This window comes from Xenopus tropicalis, chromosome 3 (assembly GCF_000004195.4).
Source record: "Xenopus tropicalis strain Nigerian chromosome 3, UCB_Xtro_10.0, whole genome shotgun sequence".
NCBI classification, from domain to species: domain Eukaryota; kingdom Metazoa; phylum Chordata; class Amphibia; order Anura; family Pipidae; genus Xenopus; species Xenopus tropicalis.
This window is the reverse complement of record NC_030679.2, coordinates 139447762-139465867: the sequence shown is the minus strand read 5'-3', so window position 1 is coordinate 139465867 and position 18106 is coordinate 139447762. Positions and strand designations below refer to the sequence as shown.

The following is an 18106-nucleotide window of genomic DNA, read 5'->3' as shown; positions in this document are numbered from 1 at the left end:
TGAGTGGATAGGTCAGTATGGGTCTGTATGTGAGTGGATAGATAGGTCAGTATGGGTCTGTATGTGAGTGGATAGATAGGTCAGTGTGGGTCTGTATGTGAGTGGATAGGTCAGTATGGGTCTGTATGTGAGTGGATAGATAGGTCAGTATGGGTCTGTATGTGAGTGGATAGGTCAGTGTGGGTCTGTATGTGAGTGGATAGGTCAGTGTGGGTCTGTATGTGAGTGGATAGATAGGTCAGTGTGGGTCTGTATGTGAGTGGATAGATAGGTCAGTATGGGTCTGTATGTGACTGTATAGATAGGTCAGTATGGGTCTGTATGTGAGTGGATAGATAGGTCAGTGTGGGTCTGTATGTGAGTGGATAGGTCAGTATGGGTCTGTATGTGAGTGGATAGGTCAGTGTGGGTCTGTATGTGAGTGGATAGATAGGTCAGTGTGGGTCTGTATGTGAGTGGATAGATAGGTCAGTATGGGTCTGTATGTGACTGTATAGATAGGTCAGTGTGGGTCTGTATGTGAGTGGATAGATAGGTCAGTATGGGTCTGTATGTGACTGTATAGATAGGTCAGTGTGGGTCTGTATGTGAGTGGATAGATAGGTCAGTATGGGTCTGTATGTGACTGTATAGATAGGTCAGTGTGGGTCTGTATGTGAGTGGATAGATAGGTCAGTGTGGGTCTGTATGTGAGTGGATAGATAGGTCAGTGTGGGTCTGTATGTGAGTGGATAGGTCAGTGTGGGTCTGTATGTGAGTGGATAGATAGGTCAGTATGGGTCTGTATGTGAGTGGATAGGTCAGTATGGGTCTGTATGTGAGTGGATAGGTCAGTGTGGGTCTGTGGGTGGTGAGTTTACTTGGAAGGGTTGAAGTTGATGGACTCTGGTCTTTTTTTAATCCAACTTGACTATGTTACTATGTAAGGGAGCAAGTTGCACATCGGTTGGGTAAGAAGCAGCAACATTGGGAATGATTGTCAGTAGGCAGTAACATATAGGGCTTTGCTAGTGTTTGTATTGTTCCCAGGAGCCCAGCTGAAAGCCTGACATACAGGACCAACTCTAACAACGTGCAGAACCGATGGAAGTCGTGGGCCCAGCAAGGAGACCTCAGTAACTCATACAAGATGGAAGTTGTGGTATCGGTGCCTATTAGTGTACTGGTACTTTCTTCAGCTGCAAAAGTAGAGGAATATGCTGAAAGCATGGCAGGCCCATGTGATGGCACGGCGAATAGTCTGTGTTTGCTGGGATCTATCTGGGATCAAACAGATGACTATCTTGGCCGAAGGACATTGGAGGAGAGCATGACAGGTCAGAAAAGCCCTCCTCCTTACTGTCCAATTAGAGTCAACTTCCCAGTACCCCTTATACCCAGCCATGCTTTACCCTAGGGTTTTCTCACTCCACCTTAACTGTGGAGGCCATGGTGTCAGACTTATTAGCCACATGGTGCTGAGGGAGGGTCAGGCCATCCTGTAGGCTGGACCAATGGTTTGTGCCAGTTACACACAAGAATGGATGAGGTTAATGTGTAGCCATGCATAGAGCCACATGGGTACATTCGGGAAATGGTTCTACTGGCCAACAGAATGACAAGATCCCAGCCATTCTAGTGGCCAAGCAGGCAAGGCTTTGCTAGGCACCTACCTAGGCTACTGTGACAACTTAAGTTTGCATTGTGGTGATTGGTAGCTGTCGTATGTGCCAATATTTATTTAACCATTTATTTAACACAATGGCGCCTCAGAGACGCCCAGCCATGCAGTGCAACAGGTTGCCAAGCAGAGGGATTTCCCAGTGTTTTCAGCATCGGAAGCCCACAGCCTATTCAGAAATCCCGGCCGCTACCAACCAGTGATGGAGGCAGGTGTTCTTCCACCCAGGGTCAGTCTGGCCCACCCGTGTACCAGGAGAAAACTTTGTGGGTCCCGACCCTGTTGGGCCTCTCCGGGCCAAGCACAACAGCAGGCTGTATGGTTGCGCACTAGGGGCCACACTTAACTGCACTGGCGCTGGGGGTTATGGGGAGCAGTGGGACCTTAGCTGGGGGCGGGTGAGGCCAGATTGATGGGCCCTTTGATTGGGTTTTCTGGTGGACCCCTCCTCCCCCAGCTCAACACTGCCACCACCCCAGGCAAAGCTGCATCTGGTGCCTCCCAGAGCCTGGATTCCCAAATGTTTTTCCCCTCAACATTATCCCTCTCTGTGTCTCACTGTATGTGTTGCCCCCGGTGTGCCATTCCCTTGTGCTGGGGCCCCTTCTCCCAGTATACTGATGGGCCAGTCCGATCCAGTTTCCCCCACACCACTGTTTTTAATTCAGACGTTTCTGCCCCCTAAAGGTCTGTACAGCAGCGCAGTGTTTCTAACCGAAACTTTGTATTCAGCCCAAATGTTCCGCCTCTCCTTGTCTGTGTTACTGGCTCCATTCAACAGCATGGGGGCAGCATATTGTGGCCCCCCGGCCCCAGCATGGACATCATCATGGAAAGGGCACCCTGGCACAGGTATTAAAACCAACACAACCCTATGGATACTGACATCATTTTTATGGAATACTTGTTATTTCTAAATGACACTGTTACATAGCAAATAATTCCCTCTGCCAATTAAACTTTTATTCTTCAACCAACAAATGTATTTGTAGCTGTAATATTGGTGTGTAGGCGCCATCTCAGTGCATTGTGCCTGAGTCTGAGCTTTCAGCCAGCGCTACACATTAGAACTGCTTTCAGCTAACCTATTGTTTCTCCTACTCCCATGTAACTGGAGGAGTCCCAAGCCGGACTTGGATTTCTTACTATTGAGTGCTATTCTGATACCTACTGGGAGCTGATATCTTGCTCCCTTCCCATTGTTCTGCTGATCGGCTGCTGGGGGTGAGGGGGGAGATATCACTCCAACTTGCAGCGCAGCAGTAAAGTGTGGCTGAAGTTTATCAGAGCACAGGTCACATGGCTGTGGCACCATGGGAAATGAAGAATATGGCTAGCCCCATGGGAAAAACAGATTACAATGCAGGATTCTGCTGGAGAAGCTCTATTAACTGATGGGTTTTGAAAAAAACATGTTTTCCCATGGCAGTATTGCTTTAGCTTTTGGTGTGGCCCTTAAAATCAGGGTAATATGCCCCCCCCCCCACAGACCCCCAGTGCTGGAAAGGCAAGCAGGGGTATAATGGGGCAGCATGATGAATGCCTGTACTCTATGGCTCTATGGTAAAAACAGCTGCCAGTCCTGGGATTGCTATCACTAACTCACCAGCAATGTAGTTGTCAGTAAACTTATAAAACCCTTAAACTGAGCTCCTGGCCCCGCCCCCCATCTGCCCCAATCATTTCCTTAGTCCTCAGTTGTGTCATCGCTCCATTTAATTGCATCATAACTAGGGTTGCCACCTGTCTGGTTTTCAGTAAGGCTGTCCGGGTCAGAACTGCCTGCCTGGTGTTGATGGCCAATCACTGATCGCCGCATCATAGCCCCATCCCTGTGACATCACTGCCCAATCCAGTGACATCATGCCCCGCCTCCCTGCCTGGAGTTTCCATGCAGGAGAGATGGCAACCCTAATAATAACCCTACGCCCTTTCTGTCACAATCCGCCCCCCAGCCTGCCAGTAATCCCTAGCACTCTCACACTGTCCCTGTGCGCTCTCTCATAGCCGGACATAGCCAGCTGTCTCACACTCTCTCTCTGCACTCTCATACACTGATTAATACAGACAAGGGACACAAGACTCTCATTTCATAACAATGTATTACAAATAGTGCATTTGAGTCCCATCACCCATAGATTATCAATGCATCAAGAGTCTGAATTGGCCAAACTTTGGCAGTGCATTCTGGGTATTGGAGTCCAGTAAATTTATCCATAATTGGATGCTGGTGGCCACAATGTCCGCTCATCCGGCCCTAGTGTAATGTTGCATTGTGGGAAATACATTCTAATGGCCGAGCCTTTCCATCAATAAATCGGCGTATGAATGCAACACCATGAGAGATATCCCAGAATCCATGGCGTAATCCATTGCGGGGAGAGCAGTCTCCTTGAATCCAGTGCTACTGTGCCTTGGAGATGGTGCGGCCTAACAGCCAATCAACATACAGGCAGCAGCGTCCAGTGAAATTCAGTGCAACAAATCATCCTGCAGGAACACAGATGCATCATGGGAGGTGTTTATGAACACTGATGCATCATGGGAGGTGTTTATGAATACAAATCCAGTGCAGTTGTGACTTGTTTGGGAAAAGTTGCAGATGAGGGGGAATTCTGGGAATGGTGACCCACAGTACCGGCAGAATTGCAATTGGTCAATTGGTCATGTGATATGGAGAACAGCAGTGCATTCTGGGCCTTCTGAGATCCACAATAAAGTTTATCAGTTCGTGTTGGTCCCTCACATGGCCCATGCCACAGCCCTCATCAGCTCCCCCCCACCTCTGCCTGAACTATAACTCTCTGCCTGCTTATAGCTAAGCGCCCCCTATCCCCCTCTTCCTCGCTCTCCGGACTCTCCCCGCAGCTTCCAGAGACGGGGGACACTGTCCCAAATCCACCCCCCTCCTGTCTGTCTTCCACTCTCTGCACCGGCCCAGCGGGTCTGTTGCTTTCCTTGCCCTTGGGGGGTAAGTCCAGGACAGGGAGCCTTCTCTTAGCGGGGGAGTGTTTTGGGGGGGAGCCGTGCTGATCCCCCAGTAACGTAACCAGGAAGGTAATGTATCTCATTGCCAGGCGCAGGATTTCATTCTTGCTCAGTTTCTTGTCTGGGGGGTGCGTAGGGATCAGTTTGCGCAGCTCGGCAAAGGCCCCATTCACATTCTGCTGCCTCCAGCGCTCCCTGCTGTTGGTAAATACCCGGCGAGCGACTTTCTGCGGCTGTCGACCTACAAGAGAAAGAGGAAAGGGTTAATTTGATCAGTAAAATGCTGTTGTATGGGCACCCCACCCTACCTGCTATGGCAGCTACTGCCCTCAGTAGTGCCCCCCATAATGCCCCAGTGCAGAGACGCAGAACAGTGTCCATTTTGGTAAATGGCAACTTTGGCGCAGGTTTGTAGCGGGGATGGCGTTCACCTCTAGAGCAGCAATGAGACCCTACCACCCGATTTTACTTGGTCTATATAATTCGCAGTTAAGGAAACAACCCCTAAGGAAACCCTGGTCAAGGTCAGGATTGGGGTGTGCTACTCCAGGGGCCCCCAAACCCCTTTGGGGCTCTCCCCCGATGAGGGAAGGGCAGTATCTCTGTCTGACCCATGTCAGGGTAATTCCATTCCCCAGGTTGCAAAGGAGAATGAATTCATGTAAATGCTTCGCTGCGCCCCCAGATTTGTGCCCATCTGACCCTGTTGCTTTGGTAAATGAGACCCATCATCAGCCACCATTACAGGGATGGGCAGAAAGTGCATCTGCTGGGAAAGTACGGGAGCCTGGAGGCCAAACTGGGCCTCCCTAGATTTTAAAGGGATATTATAGTTAATTAATAAGCAGCCAGGACCTGGGGTAGCTTAGTGAATACACCCCCCAGCAACCAGCTCACTGGCAATCACACAAGCTAATGACTGACAGGCAGGTGTTGCCCACCAATGCATGGGGAGTGAGCCCAGAGACCCCCAGTCTAAGCTGAATGAATAGGCTCGGAGGATATCCATCAGGCTCGGCTGCCATTTGATTTAACAGCTGAACTGCAGGACACTGTCTGGGGAAGCTATGGCTGCAGTGGGCAAACTTGGGGGGGGGGGGCTCCCCACTTTTAGTTTTTTTTCCTGTTTTCCAGTTGCTTTATACTGTAATATCTCAGAGGCAAAGCCTCCGTCTGCTCTCGTTACAGTCTGTCATTGCCGCCTTCGCACTACAGCTCTCTGGGGGCCCCGACTTCCTCTCCACTTACTGTAACGCTCTCCAGTACAGTTTCCTGGGCAGTCCCTACTCATGAACTATCCTCTGTGTGCCACCCATGCAACTACCACCCCCGCACCGCGTGGTACAGGCGACTGACGCCACCGCCCAGGCTGCTGACACTGCAGCACTCTCTATGTTTGTACACCACCTAGAACATAATATTGGGTATTCTCTGCCTTTATTTGCCCCAACAGTGTAACCCCATAGCCCACAGTGGCCCCACGGTGCATCGGTTAGACTGTGCCATTTTCCAGTTTCTTCTTGCCCTTTCTTTCCTGTTTATTTTAAAATGGACTTCTAGTATGATTTAGGCAGCATACGTTCTCCTCTATATGGCTCCTAGGCCTTCTAGACCCTAGCAACCAGGCAGCGGTTGGAAAGTTAGAATTAAAAATAAATAAGAAAAGGGCCTAAAAGGAAGAGAACAATATCACTGAACCCTCAAGTTGAGGTTGATCTGTAATGTAGTGAAGTTAATGTAAAGATGTACTTCCCCTTTAAAGTCACATCTATCCCTGCTTTGTTGCCCCACTGCCTCTCCCTCGGCCTCTCCTTCCTCCAGCTTTCATGTGTTCCACTTCACAAGTTCTTCTGCGGAAGACAAGATTGATAGATAACAGAATCTGCAAACCGACCAGACCACATCCTAGGGATTCCAACTGCCACAAGCCACAGCCGCTCCTGCCCTATTGCACATTTACTTATTACTCCCTTCCCTATATCGTATCTCAGGCCTGCACTAATATATATATATACACATATGTTACACCCTGATTGATACACGTGCCGCATACTATACAACTTTAAAGAGGATACAGACCCATATATGTAACACACAGACCAACCACTGGGGGGCAGCACCTCTGGGCTAATGAAGCAATTAGACCAGGGATCCCCAACCTTTTATACCCATGAGCCACATTCAAATGGAAAAAGTGTTGGGGAGCAACACAAGCATAGAAAAGGTTCCTGGGGGTGCAAATAAGAGCTATAATTGGCTCCTATGGGGACTGGCAGCCTATAGAAGGCTCTGTTTGGCTTTACACTGGGTTTTATGCAACCAACTCTTGCCTCCAAGCCAGAAATTAAAAAATGGCACCTACTTTGAGGTCACTGGGAGCAACACCCAAGGGGTTGGAGAGCAACATGTTACCCCCCACACCACTGGTTAGGGATCACTGAATTAGACATTTACCATATTTGCGCCCAAAAGATCATGCTTAATGCTTAATACCTATAAACCCCTAGCCTAGAACCTCTGAAATCCAAATGAATACTCATAAACCCACAATCTCACACCTTTAATGCATAGTTTGTTACCCATAATCCCCTAGCCTTTATCCTGTGTTAAGAATAAAGGGGCCAAGAACAATGAAACAGCGGGCCAAAGTTTAAAAAATGGAGGGGGGGCATCAGGTCGGTTAAAGAAAGTTTGGACCCCCACCTGAAAAAAATATTTAAATCTGTGATGTCCAACCATTAAGCCTCCAAAACAACTCCCAGCAGCCCCCAACAGCCATTAGCTGAGACCTGTAGATCAAGTATGGGCCCCAAAATTCTTGCATTGTTTAGAATATCCAGATTGCTAGTCTGGACCTAGTGGTTCAACAACAGCTGGAGGGTCAAACATTGGGCACCCCCACCATAAATACTAAGGATATTGGTTGTTACATTATAGAAAGAACTTGTATGCTCAGCGATTGCAGTTTTTGGCTCCTCTCACATTAGGGGATTGGGGCGCATAACTTTTCTGCCCCACCCTAACCCAGGCCTGGCCCCCCACCCAACGGATTTTTTTTTTACTCCTATGCCCACCCAATAACCGTTGGGTCCATTCTTACTGTTCCACTCCTGTCAGTTCAGCTGTTCCCTAAGGCACTGGGAAGACTTTTCCACAGGGGTGTAGATATAAAGGAAAGGGACCCTGTAACTAATGGGGGGCCCAGGAAGCATGGGGGGGCCCCAGTGGAGCACTGACTGATTATCTATTTCATGTAGGGTTGCCACCTTTTCCCTGAGTCTTACCATTTCAGGTCTCATTTTCCAAACAAGCCAAACAGTTCCAAAACCAGCCCAAATCTAGCCAAGAGCCACTTTAAACGTAGCCCCAAAATAGCCCAATGTGCGCAATGAATATATAGGAAAATATGCCTTTTTAAAGCATAGAATGACTAGCCATGCCCAGTGCCCCCTCTCCAGTTACTGGGATGAGGTTTCCCTGCCCTCTGTGCCCAGCCCATGCAGGTTGTTGTAGTTTTGCTGCCAGTTTCAGCTTACAGTAAAACAATAAATGATAAAAGGGAGTATTAGTAATTGCCTCGCATATTGCAGTGACACAAATTCTGGACATGCCACTCTGTGGCCACACCCCCAAAATACCACATGACACACCATGGCCCCCAATCATTTCACATCAAAGGGTTAACCATGACAAACGACGGCCTAGGTGACAAAAATCAGGGATGTCATGTAACGGGGGACAGTTGGGAAAACACTACAGAAATGGATTCAGAATGTTGCATTAACCCCAGACATGATATACATATGGGTGCGTTGAACTGCAACTCTCAGCAGCCCCAAGAGATCCTGAGAGTTATAGCTTAAGGACCAACTGCAGAAAGTATTAGTACAATCACATACAATATAGAGCAGGGGACAGGTTGTAGTGCAGACAGTTGAGCCTGAAATAGCAAAAAGGAATAGAAAAAGAGCTTCTTTCCATACTGTCCCACTGCATGCTGGGTATTGTAGTTTTTTTTGTTAATCTTAGCTGCAGGCTAATTGTTAGATACAAACTACATTACCCAACATGCACTGGGACAGACATGTCAGGCACCCTAGGGGAAAATGAACTTTGGCTAGTTTCCAAACTACAAACAAGGCTCCAAAAACTAGCCCAAATCTGTAGCTTGGCGGGTTTGTACATTGGAAACCTGCCTGGGCTTTAAATTAGTAGCCCAATTTGGCGGAAAAAAATGGCAACCCTGATGCTAGGTTACATCAGCCAATGAATGGACAGGGCTTTGTCTTTTCCTCAGACATTCAGAACTGGCGTTATTTCCTGTCATGTGATCAGTGAGTGACACACAGAGCAACACAAAATGGCTGCTCAAGGCAAACAGTGTCAAAGCGCAGGTGTTACTGATATGTATATGCCAAATTAATATGAATCTTTGATAGGTCACTAATTATACAGTACTTGTGGGTCTGAAATACAATGTACTTATAAAGGGTCATAAACCTATAATTCCAGCGTAGGTGCCCATCCTAATTACACCCAATGATTTCAAATGAGCAAAGGTGGTACCAAATCAGATGAAAGTTGTGGCTAACATTGAAAAGCTTATTCACCAACATTTGGACTTTCGTGTTCTGAACCCACGACTAAACTCATTTCCACAGAACCACAAATGTCTAGTCATTTATCAAAAGATCCAAACTGAAAAATGTAAAAGGGACATCTGCCATTGCCTTCTACGCGATCCTGCCAGGTTTGGCGTATTTTTCCATTGGGCTTTGTCAAATAATAAATCGCGCCAAAATCGCTTCATTTTTTCCCATGACGAAATTGGGTTTTGCCGACAAAAAGCCATTTGTAAATGCCCCCCCCCCCTGGAGTGGGGGTTGTTACTCCCAGCACTTAGGGGCACATTTACTAATCCACGAATCCGAATCCCGAATGGGAAAAAATCGGATTGGAAACGAAAATTTAACAACTTTTTTCGGATTTTGTGTGATTTTTCCATCGCTGTCACAACTTTATCGTATTTTGCACAACTTTTTTGTCGCCGTTGCGATTTTTCCGTATTGAGCAATTGTAAACGGCGGAAAAACCAATCCAATTTTTTCGCAACGGCGCCGAAAAAGTTGCGGAAGATATACAATAAAGTCGTAACGGCAATGAAAAAGTCGCAGAAAAATACGAAAAAATCATGCCGGCGACGAAAAAGTCGCAACAATACCGATCATTACGAAAAAAACGCATTCGGACGTTCGTGGATTAGTAAATGTGCCCCTTAGTGTTAAAATGACATTAACTTGTGATTCTTTAGGCGCAACACTGCGGTGCCAATTGGCACAACCTGCCGTGGGAACCCCGGAATTCCCTCCATGAGTCTATCAACAGAGGCACTTGCTCTAGTTCAGCAGAACAGCCAGGATAGATGCAATGGCGCTTTGTGCAACTATGTGAAAGTGCAACATTTGTGTCCGATAGTGTCAGGAATTAAAGGAGAAGTAAAACCTGTTATAAAGTAGGTGGGCTCTGCATAGGCAACCCTCCCCCTCCACCAGTGCTGAAATAGACATGTGCATGAATAGACATTGATGCAAAGATGGGCAGTTAGTATGGGTGTGTATGGGTGTGCAGAGTCAGGCTGGGGTACCTGGTGCCCACTGGGTACCTAATTAAAGAGGCCACCACCCACCCACCGTAGGGCCCACCAATCCCGCCCCACTACTTACTTTGCCTTGTGGGCAGGTGGCCCCCAGCCAGTCCGACTCTGAGGCAGGCTTGTGCAGGGGCCCTCTTCTTTATAACAGACTTTACTTCTCCTTTAAAGTATTCAGAATTCAGACATCAGACTGATACCATAAAGGGATGGCTTTGCTGCAGCTGAAGAATATTAACGATACTAATGGAGGCAAATTGAGAAAGATGCCCAGACATGGGCACAATTACCTTACCTATGAATGGCACCTCTGGAATATCAGGATGACTCCTTCTCTTGAAGCGTCCGGAGAAGATGGGGAAGAGGCTAGAGGCACGTAGGTATGGGCTGGGAAGCAAAGCAGAGAGAATGACTTACAGCAGCCCCACAATATGATCTGTAGAGCAGTAGGTGCCAGGGCCCAGATACTCTCATCTTACCTGGGCAGATAGGGATGAGGGTGGAACTGCGGAGGGAACAATGGAGTTCGTATGCCAGGCAAAGCCAGCATCAGAGAGGGTACAGGGCGCAGGGTAGTGAGCTCTGGATGCAAAGCCATCTTGCTGTGGCCAAGGCTTATGACGGGCACATTGGCAGGAAGCCCCTCTGTATCCGCGGGTGCCCGCTTCTCTTCATTGAGGGAGTCAGTGGGCGAGACTGGGGAACTGGGCGACACAGGCACAGCTGTGGTACCAATAGGTGCTGCTTGGATTTCCACAGGGCTTCCCTCTCCTTCCATCCTGGCATGAGTGCGGTCAGCGGGGGCAGCTTTGTCATCGGAGGGACACATGGGTGCAGCAAAGATCTGCAGAGAAAGCAGACATGGTTCCCAGTTTCAGCACTCACTCAGAATGCTCATTCTGTATAGGAACTTCATTGTAATCTCACATTCACTATCTATTGCCCAATCGTTATCTGTCTATTGCGATGTGGCACTTACTTACGTCACACCCTACAGTTCTCTTGCCCTACTTCTCTGCCACCTCTGCCAGGAGGGCATTGTAGGACCATGATCTGCCTGTCCTTATAGTACACAAACCCTTCCTTTGCTGATAGTGCAGTCTTAGGGGCATATTTATTATAATGAGTAAGCCAACATGACCGGTGGTGTTACATGGGCTGATTTCTGCTGCCGATATCGGTCCTTTAGACCAGCAGCTTATCTGCCTATTTATGGGCACCCCCTGGCCAACACCTGAAATTGGCCAGATCTCAATTGGGTAGGTTTTATTTTTCCTTGCTGATGCGGTCCCTGATCCGATGGCACACATAGGCATTGTATTGATGCCATTCATTAACGTACTGAAATTCAAAATAAGCCCTGGGAAATCAAGTACACAGGGGCCCAAACAGCCCCCCCCCCATAGGCCCAATAAATAGTGAGTGTCTATGGCACCTTACAGCAGCCCCTCTGGCATTTGCCTGAACCCACAGATTGCCAGTCCGGGCCTGATTTTGAGTAAACAGAGGCCCATACAGCCCCCCCAGCAGCCCAATAAACAGTGAGTGACTATGGCACCTTACAGCAGCCCCTCTGGCATTTGCCTGAACCCACAGATTGCCAGTCTGGGCCTGATTTTGAGTAAACAGAGGCCCATACAGCCCCCCCAGCAGCCCAATAAACAGTGAGTGACTATGGCACCTTACAGCAGCCCCTCTGGCATTTGCCTGAACCCACAGATTGCCAGTCCGGGCCTGATTTTCAGTACACAGAGGCCCAAACAGCCCCCCATAGGCCCAATAAATAGTGAGTGTCTATGGCACCTTACAGCAGCCTCTGGCATTTGCCTGAACCCACATATTGCCAGTCCGGGCCTGATTTTCAGTACACAGAGGCCCAAACAGCCCCTCCAATTAGAATGCCAGTAATAGGCGCAATCGATTCGGGGACCGCATCAATGAGCCGATGCAGTCCCCGATCCGACTAAATTTTTTTAACCTGCCCAATTGATATCTGGCTGATTTCAGGCCACATGTCGGATGGGCAGGCCTGTCCAATCGGTCTAAAGGTGGCCACACGCGTGGTGATTTCCGATGGTCGCACAAAAGATCGTAAATCGCCCACTAACCATTCAGGGCTGAAACAGGTAGATAAGGAGGAAGAAACAATAGGATTTCTACCTCCCTCTGCCGATTCAGCCCTGAAGGCAGATTTTGGTCAGGCGCCTTCTATGGCGCCCGATCAAAATCTTTTAACCTGGCCGATCGGCGAGTCAACCGATGTCAGCAGGTTCCTGCGATATCGGTCGACTCGCCGACTTGCCATACAGGGTTTTGTACGATATTATTGGTGCGTGTATGGCCAGCTTAAGGGACCAATATCGGCAGCTACAATCAGCCCGTGTATGGCCACCTAAAGGGTGAAGACACACGGAGCAGCTACTTGTCATGGCTACTAAAATAGACAGTGCTGATCATTTACTGATAACCGTCTCAACATGTGTTTACGCAAAGGCAATTCTCAGTATTGTCTATGGCAGGGGATTTTTTGGCGTTTAGTAGCCGTGACAAGTAGCTGCAACTAGTAGCTCCGTGTGCCCCAGTGGGAGACATGCTGAAGCTAGTATGGCTGCGCTGTGTGCCCCAGTGGGAGACATGCTGAAGCTAGTATGGCTGCGCTGTGTGCCCCAGTGGGAGACATGCTGAAGCTAGTATGGCTGCGCTGTGTGCGACTGCGGCCGGAGTGTGCGGCACTGTTTGTGCTCAGAACGCGGCACCAAAGGAACAACATCCAGAGAATGAGGAAGTGGCTGACTGGGCAGGAAGTTGTGAGTACGAGCAGTGGGAACGCACCAACATAATACGGTTTCACAATGCCGACCCAAACAAGCTATGATTGTGCACAAAATACTAATACAATGGGCACGGGGGAGGGGGGGTCAGTTCCACATTAGTTTATAGACCCTCAGGCACATTAGGGAGAAACTGCAATCGGCCTTCATTTCATTTTTGGGGGATCATTCATTATGTACCTCACTAATCTCACTCTCTCTGTGTTCCCTAACAACCAGGAAGCTGAGAAACATAAACACAGGAACTGTGGTGTGAGAAGGGGCAGGACAAACGGGCCTTGGCCTTTCTGTGTAAAATGCCACCACTTTATACCCCCCACCTATCCCTTGTGTCCTGGAACTATTCCCTGTATTATCTGTGCCTAGGCCTGCTACTGCCAACGCCCCACAGTCACTGAAGCATGGGAGATATAAGAGCTAGTAATGGGCGAAATAATTCGCCAGGCATGGATTCACGGCGAATTTCTGCGTTTCGCCATTGGCTGATTGTTTCGCAAAACGGATGAAAAAAATTGCCACGGAAAAATTTGCCACGTGTCCAAAACAATAGCCGCGCGCGACAAAACAATACCACGGGCGACAAAACAATAGCTGCGGGCGACAAAACAATAGCCACGGGCGACAAAACAATAGCTGCGGCGACAAAACAATAGCCACGGGCGACAAAACAATAGCTGCGGCGACAAAACAATAGCCACGGGCGACAAAACAATAGCTGCGGCGACAAAACAATAGCCACGGGCGACAAAACAATAGCTGCGGCGACAAAACAAATAGTCATGGGCGACAATTTTTTTGACGTGCGTCATTTTCACCATTTCGCGAATTTTTCGCCGTTTCGCGAATCTTTTGAAAGGTTCGCGAATTTTTCGGCGAAGCGAAATGGGACAGATTCGCTCATCACTAATAAGAGCTCTCACCCTTTGGCCTGAGGTGACTTGAAGGGCTTGTCCACCTTTGAGTTAACTTTTAGTGATGATGTAGAGAGTAATAGTCTGAGCCAGTTTGCAATTGGTCTTCTTTTTTTATTATGTCTCATTTTTTTCATTATTTCAGTTTTTGTTCAGCAGCTTTCCAGTTTGGCGTTTCAGCAGCTGTCTGGTCGCTAGAGTTCAAATTACCTTAGCAACCAGGCAGTGGTTTGAATGAGAGACCAGTATATAAATAGGAGAGGCCTGAATAGGAAAATAAGTACTTGAAATAACAGTAACAATAAAACTGGAGCCTCGCACAATAGTTATCTGGCTGCCGGGGTCAGTGACCCCCACATGAAAGCTGCAAGGAGTCAGAGGACTAAGGCAAATAATTCAAAAACTATAAAAAATAAATCATGAAGCCCAATTGAAAAGTCGCTTAGAACTGGCCAGTTTTAAGCAACTTTTCATTGGTCTTCATTATTTATTTAGTTTTTAATGATTTGCCTTCTCCTTCCAACTCTTTGCAGTCTTAAAATGGGGGTCACTGACCCCGGCAGCCAGAACACTATTGTGCGAGGCTCCACTTTTATTGTAACTGTTACTTTTTGTAACTTTCTTTTCTATTCATATCCTCTCCTAGTCTCTCATCCAATCCACTCCCTGGTTTCTAAGGTAACTTGGACCCTAGCAACCAAATAACTGCTGAAATTCCAAACTGCAGAGCTGCTGAACTAAACATAAAATAACTAAAAAACCACAAATAATAAAAAATGAAGACCAATTGCAAATTGTCTCAGAACGTCACTCTCTACATCATACTAAAAGTTAATTTAAACAACCCCTTTAAGGGAGTTAGTGTTTCTTAATAAATACTGGAAAATGGAGCCATTCACAAATACAATGACTATTATCCTTGCTGATATTATTAGAGGGCACACTTTGCTCTAAATAAATAGAAATATGTATTTAATAAATAAAACAAAAAGTGCCATGTGTTAAGAGACACAGGAGATAGCTCTGACCCGGACTGGCAATCTGTAGGGGTTTTTTTTCTGAAAACCCATTATTCAGAAAGCTTTAGTAGCCCTAAGGTATGGTGATCCAAATTACAGAGAGACTCTGTATCCAGTGACTCCCAGTCCCAAGCATTCTGCATAATAGATTCCTTCCCTGTACTAAAAAGTTTCAGAAAATACAGTTATGAGACCTGTTATCCAGAATGCTCGGGACCTGAGGTTTCCCAGATAAGAGATCTTTTAACCATTAAATAAACCCAATAGGGCTGTTCTGCCCCAATAAGGGGTAATTATATCTTAGTTGGGATCAAGTACAGGTACTGTTTTATTATTACAGAGAAAAGGGAATCATTTAACCATTAAATAAACCCAATAGGGCTGTTCTGCCCCAAATTAGGGGTAATTATATCTTAGTTGGGATCAAGTACAGGTACTGTTTTATTATTACAGAGAAAAGGGAATCATTTAACCATTAAATAAACCCAATAGGGCTGTTCTGCCCCAATAAGGGGTAATTATATCTTAGTTGGGATCAAGTACAGGTACTGTTTTATTATTACAGAGAAAAGGGAATCATTTAACCATTAAATAAACCCAATAGGGCTGTTCTGCCCCCAATAAGGGGTAATTATATCTTAGTTGGGATCAAGTACAGGTACTGTTTTATTATTACAGAGAAAAGGGAATCATTTAACCATGAAATAAACCAGTACAGATCTCTTTTGTATGTTTATTTTGGGGATTTGGTCTGCGGAGCAGGGCCCTCTTTACCTCTTGTTGTGTGTAATGCGTACAGGCAAAGTATACATATTGTACAGCGCCGCAGAATATGTTGGAGTGTTATAAATATAAAATAATAATTCTGGAGGTTTCTCTCAGGATACAGTACAATCAATACTAACAATGAAATGATTACAATGACCCAGCTGAATTATTTAAGACATATAAGACATATAAGGTACATGGGGTACAGAAGAGAAAGATACCATCCCTGTAAGTAAAAGTGCCCAGACGTGGCCAGACTTGGCCGGCCAGTCAGCACATAGCCCTGTGATCCTTTATTGTCTATCCCTCTGATCTTTTATTATCTATCCTGATAGGAAATTTCTGTCGGCTGGCTGAAGGGAAGTACAGAGGAGCTGAAACAATAGAACACATGGATGGACACTCGTATAGTACCCGACTATATGGCCCATGGGCCGGGCGGTTGGAGAGCACTGAGAAACCTGTTCAGACTATGAAATGGGGCAGAATAAATCACTGTTACCCCCCAGATCCACTCCTGGTGGGAGAATCATTAAGGAAAGCTGTCGGCCTGGAAGCAATGAGCAGCAACACCGTGCTGGGGTAATAAGGCGGCCAGCACTTACTTTCTCTATAGGTTCCCCAATGAAAGTCTGAATCTACACACAGTAAGCACATATCTATCTATCTATCTATCTATCTATCTATCATCTATCTATCTATCTATCTATCTATCTATCTATCATCTATCTATCTATCTACTATCTAGCATTAATATAATAACATGAAATGCACCATTCCAGGAGGCCCTGAGGCTTATGAACACATGGCTCCAGCCTTGAATGGATTCGTCCCCATGTATAGAGATCAGTGATGCCTTTCCTATTACATTTAGTAGTATCAGTTGGTTACATTTATCCTTTATTCATTAATATTCTGTGTGTATGTGCCATGGGGGGTACGCTTTTAAGATTTTTCCAAACAATATGAATCCCTTTATCTTAACAAACATAGATAGAATGAGATAAATATATATTTACAGAGTGAGTTAGATGACAGAGACAGAGAGATGATAGATAGATAGATAGATAGATAGATAGATGATAGATAGATAGATGATAGATAGATAGATAGATAGATAAACATTTGTCAGTCTGTATTATCAATATATTCTATATCAAACAACTTGACTGTCTAATATCAGAAAATAGAATGGGTTCAGAACAGGTTACTGAGTATACAGACAGATAAGAAACAGACAAACTACAGATGGCAGACACATAGATGATATATAAATAGAGCTAGATTGAAAACATTTCTAATAATACATAGATATATTTGATAACTAGATAAGTACAAGACAGTAGGTATCTATACAGACAAGGTAAAATAGAAACAGGAATAATAACTATTCATATTCCATACAATTTTCCTTACATAATGATAGACAGATGGACAGGCAGACCGACCGATAAATAAACAGATAGATAGATAATAGATAGATGAACCAATAGAAGGAAAGATAGACAGTAGATAGATAGATAGATAGATAGATAGATAGATAGACAGCTAGATAGATAGATAGATAGATAGATAAGCACATAGAGAGATAAATAGTAGATACATACAAAAGTAGAGAGACTTAGATAGATGCAGATAGATAGACAGGTTGATAGATGGAAAGAGAGAGATAGACTAATAGCAAGATAGAGACAAATAGATATAGATAGATGTAGATGAAGAGGGATAAAATTGACAGAGTGATAGATACAAAGATAAATTGATAGGAAGAGATAGATAGATAGATAGATAGATAGGGATAGATATACAAAGAAGTGTCAGACAGACATATCGCACACTTACCAGTGCCAGACGCCACACAAGGCGGGCAGGGGACACATGTTGCCTCCCTGTGGGGCAGCGGCAGACAGGGGCAGCAGTAGGGGGGTATGGGAGGGAGTGTGTGGCTGCTGCCTTTCCTTTGATCCCTGGTTTTGGGGGGCTCCTGAGGGACTCACACATTCATAGAGTAGATGATGAGTGTAGAATTGACTTAGCAAGGGAAGGTGGAGTTAGGCACAGAGTGTGTGTTGGGGGGGGGATTTCCTTCTCTCCTTGGTCAGAGGAAGTGTGGGGCTGTAGATAAGGGACAGGGGTCCGGTCTGTCCAAACTGATAAGAAAAATACCTCCCTTCATTGCTTTTCCCTATGGCATCCCAACCCAGGGGAGCTGGGAATAGGTATATAATAAATATACATAAATATATATATATATGTCCCATACTGCGTCTATAGCTTGC

General features: G+C 46.2%; 1 protein-coding gene across 2 annotated transcripts; it reads right to left on the bottom strand.

Moving 5' to 3' along the window:
• Positions 1-3743: 3743 nt before the first annotated feature.
• On the bottom strand, positions 3744-17899 carry lyl1 (lymphoblastic leukemia associated hematopoiesis regulator 1). 2 transcript variants are annotated; one of them, XM_002939119.5, is made up of 5 exons: positions 17670-17899; positions 10778-11142; positions 10594-10685; positions 10372-10461; positions 3744-4889 (listed from the first exon to the last, which is right to left on the bottom strand). In XM_002939119.5, the coding sequence occupies exons 1-5, from the start codon at positions 17826-17828 to the stop codon at positions 4429-4431; spliced, it is 1167 nt and encodes a 388-aa protein (XP_002939165.2). In that variant the 5' UTR covers positions 17829-17899; the 3' UTR covers positions 3744-4428. The 2 variants fall into 2 exon arrangements, with proteins under 2 accessions (XP_002939165.2, XP_004918959.1); XM_004918902.4 differs by lacking the exon at positions 10372-10461 and having other exon boundaries at positions 17670-17896.
• Between the last annotated feature and the right edge of the window lie 207 nt (positions 17900-18106).

Bases quoted from the DNA above. Each gene is read 5' to 3' on its own strand.
- lyl1 (XM_002939119.5), bottom strand. From the start codon at position 17,828: ATGTGTGAGTCCCTCAGGAGCCCCCCAAAACCAGGGATCAAAGGAAAG. The intron at 11,143-17,669 runs GTAAGTGTGCGA...CTTTCTCTGCAG, and splicing joins TTGTGTGGCGTCTGGCACTG to ATCTTTGCTGCACCCATGTG. The intron at 4,890-10,371 runs GTAAGTAGTGGG...TTTCTCTTGTAG, and splicing joins CCACCTGCCCACAAGGCAAA to GTCGACAGCCGCAGAAAGTC.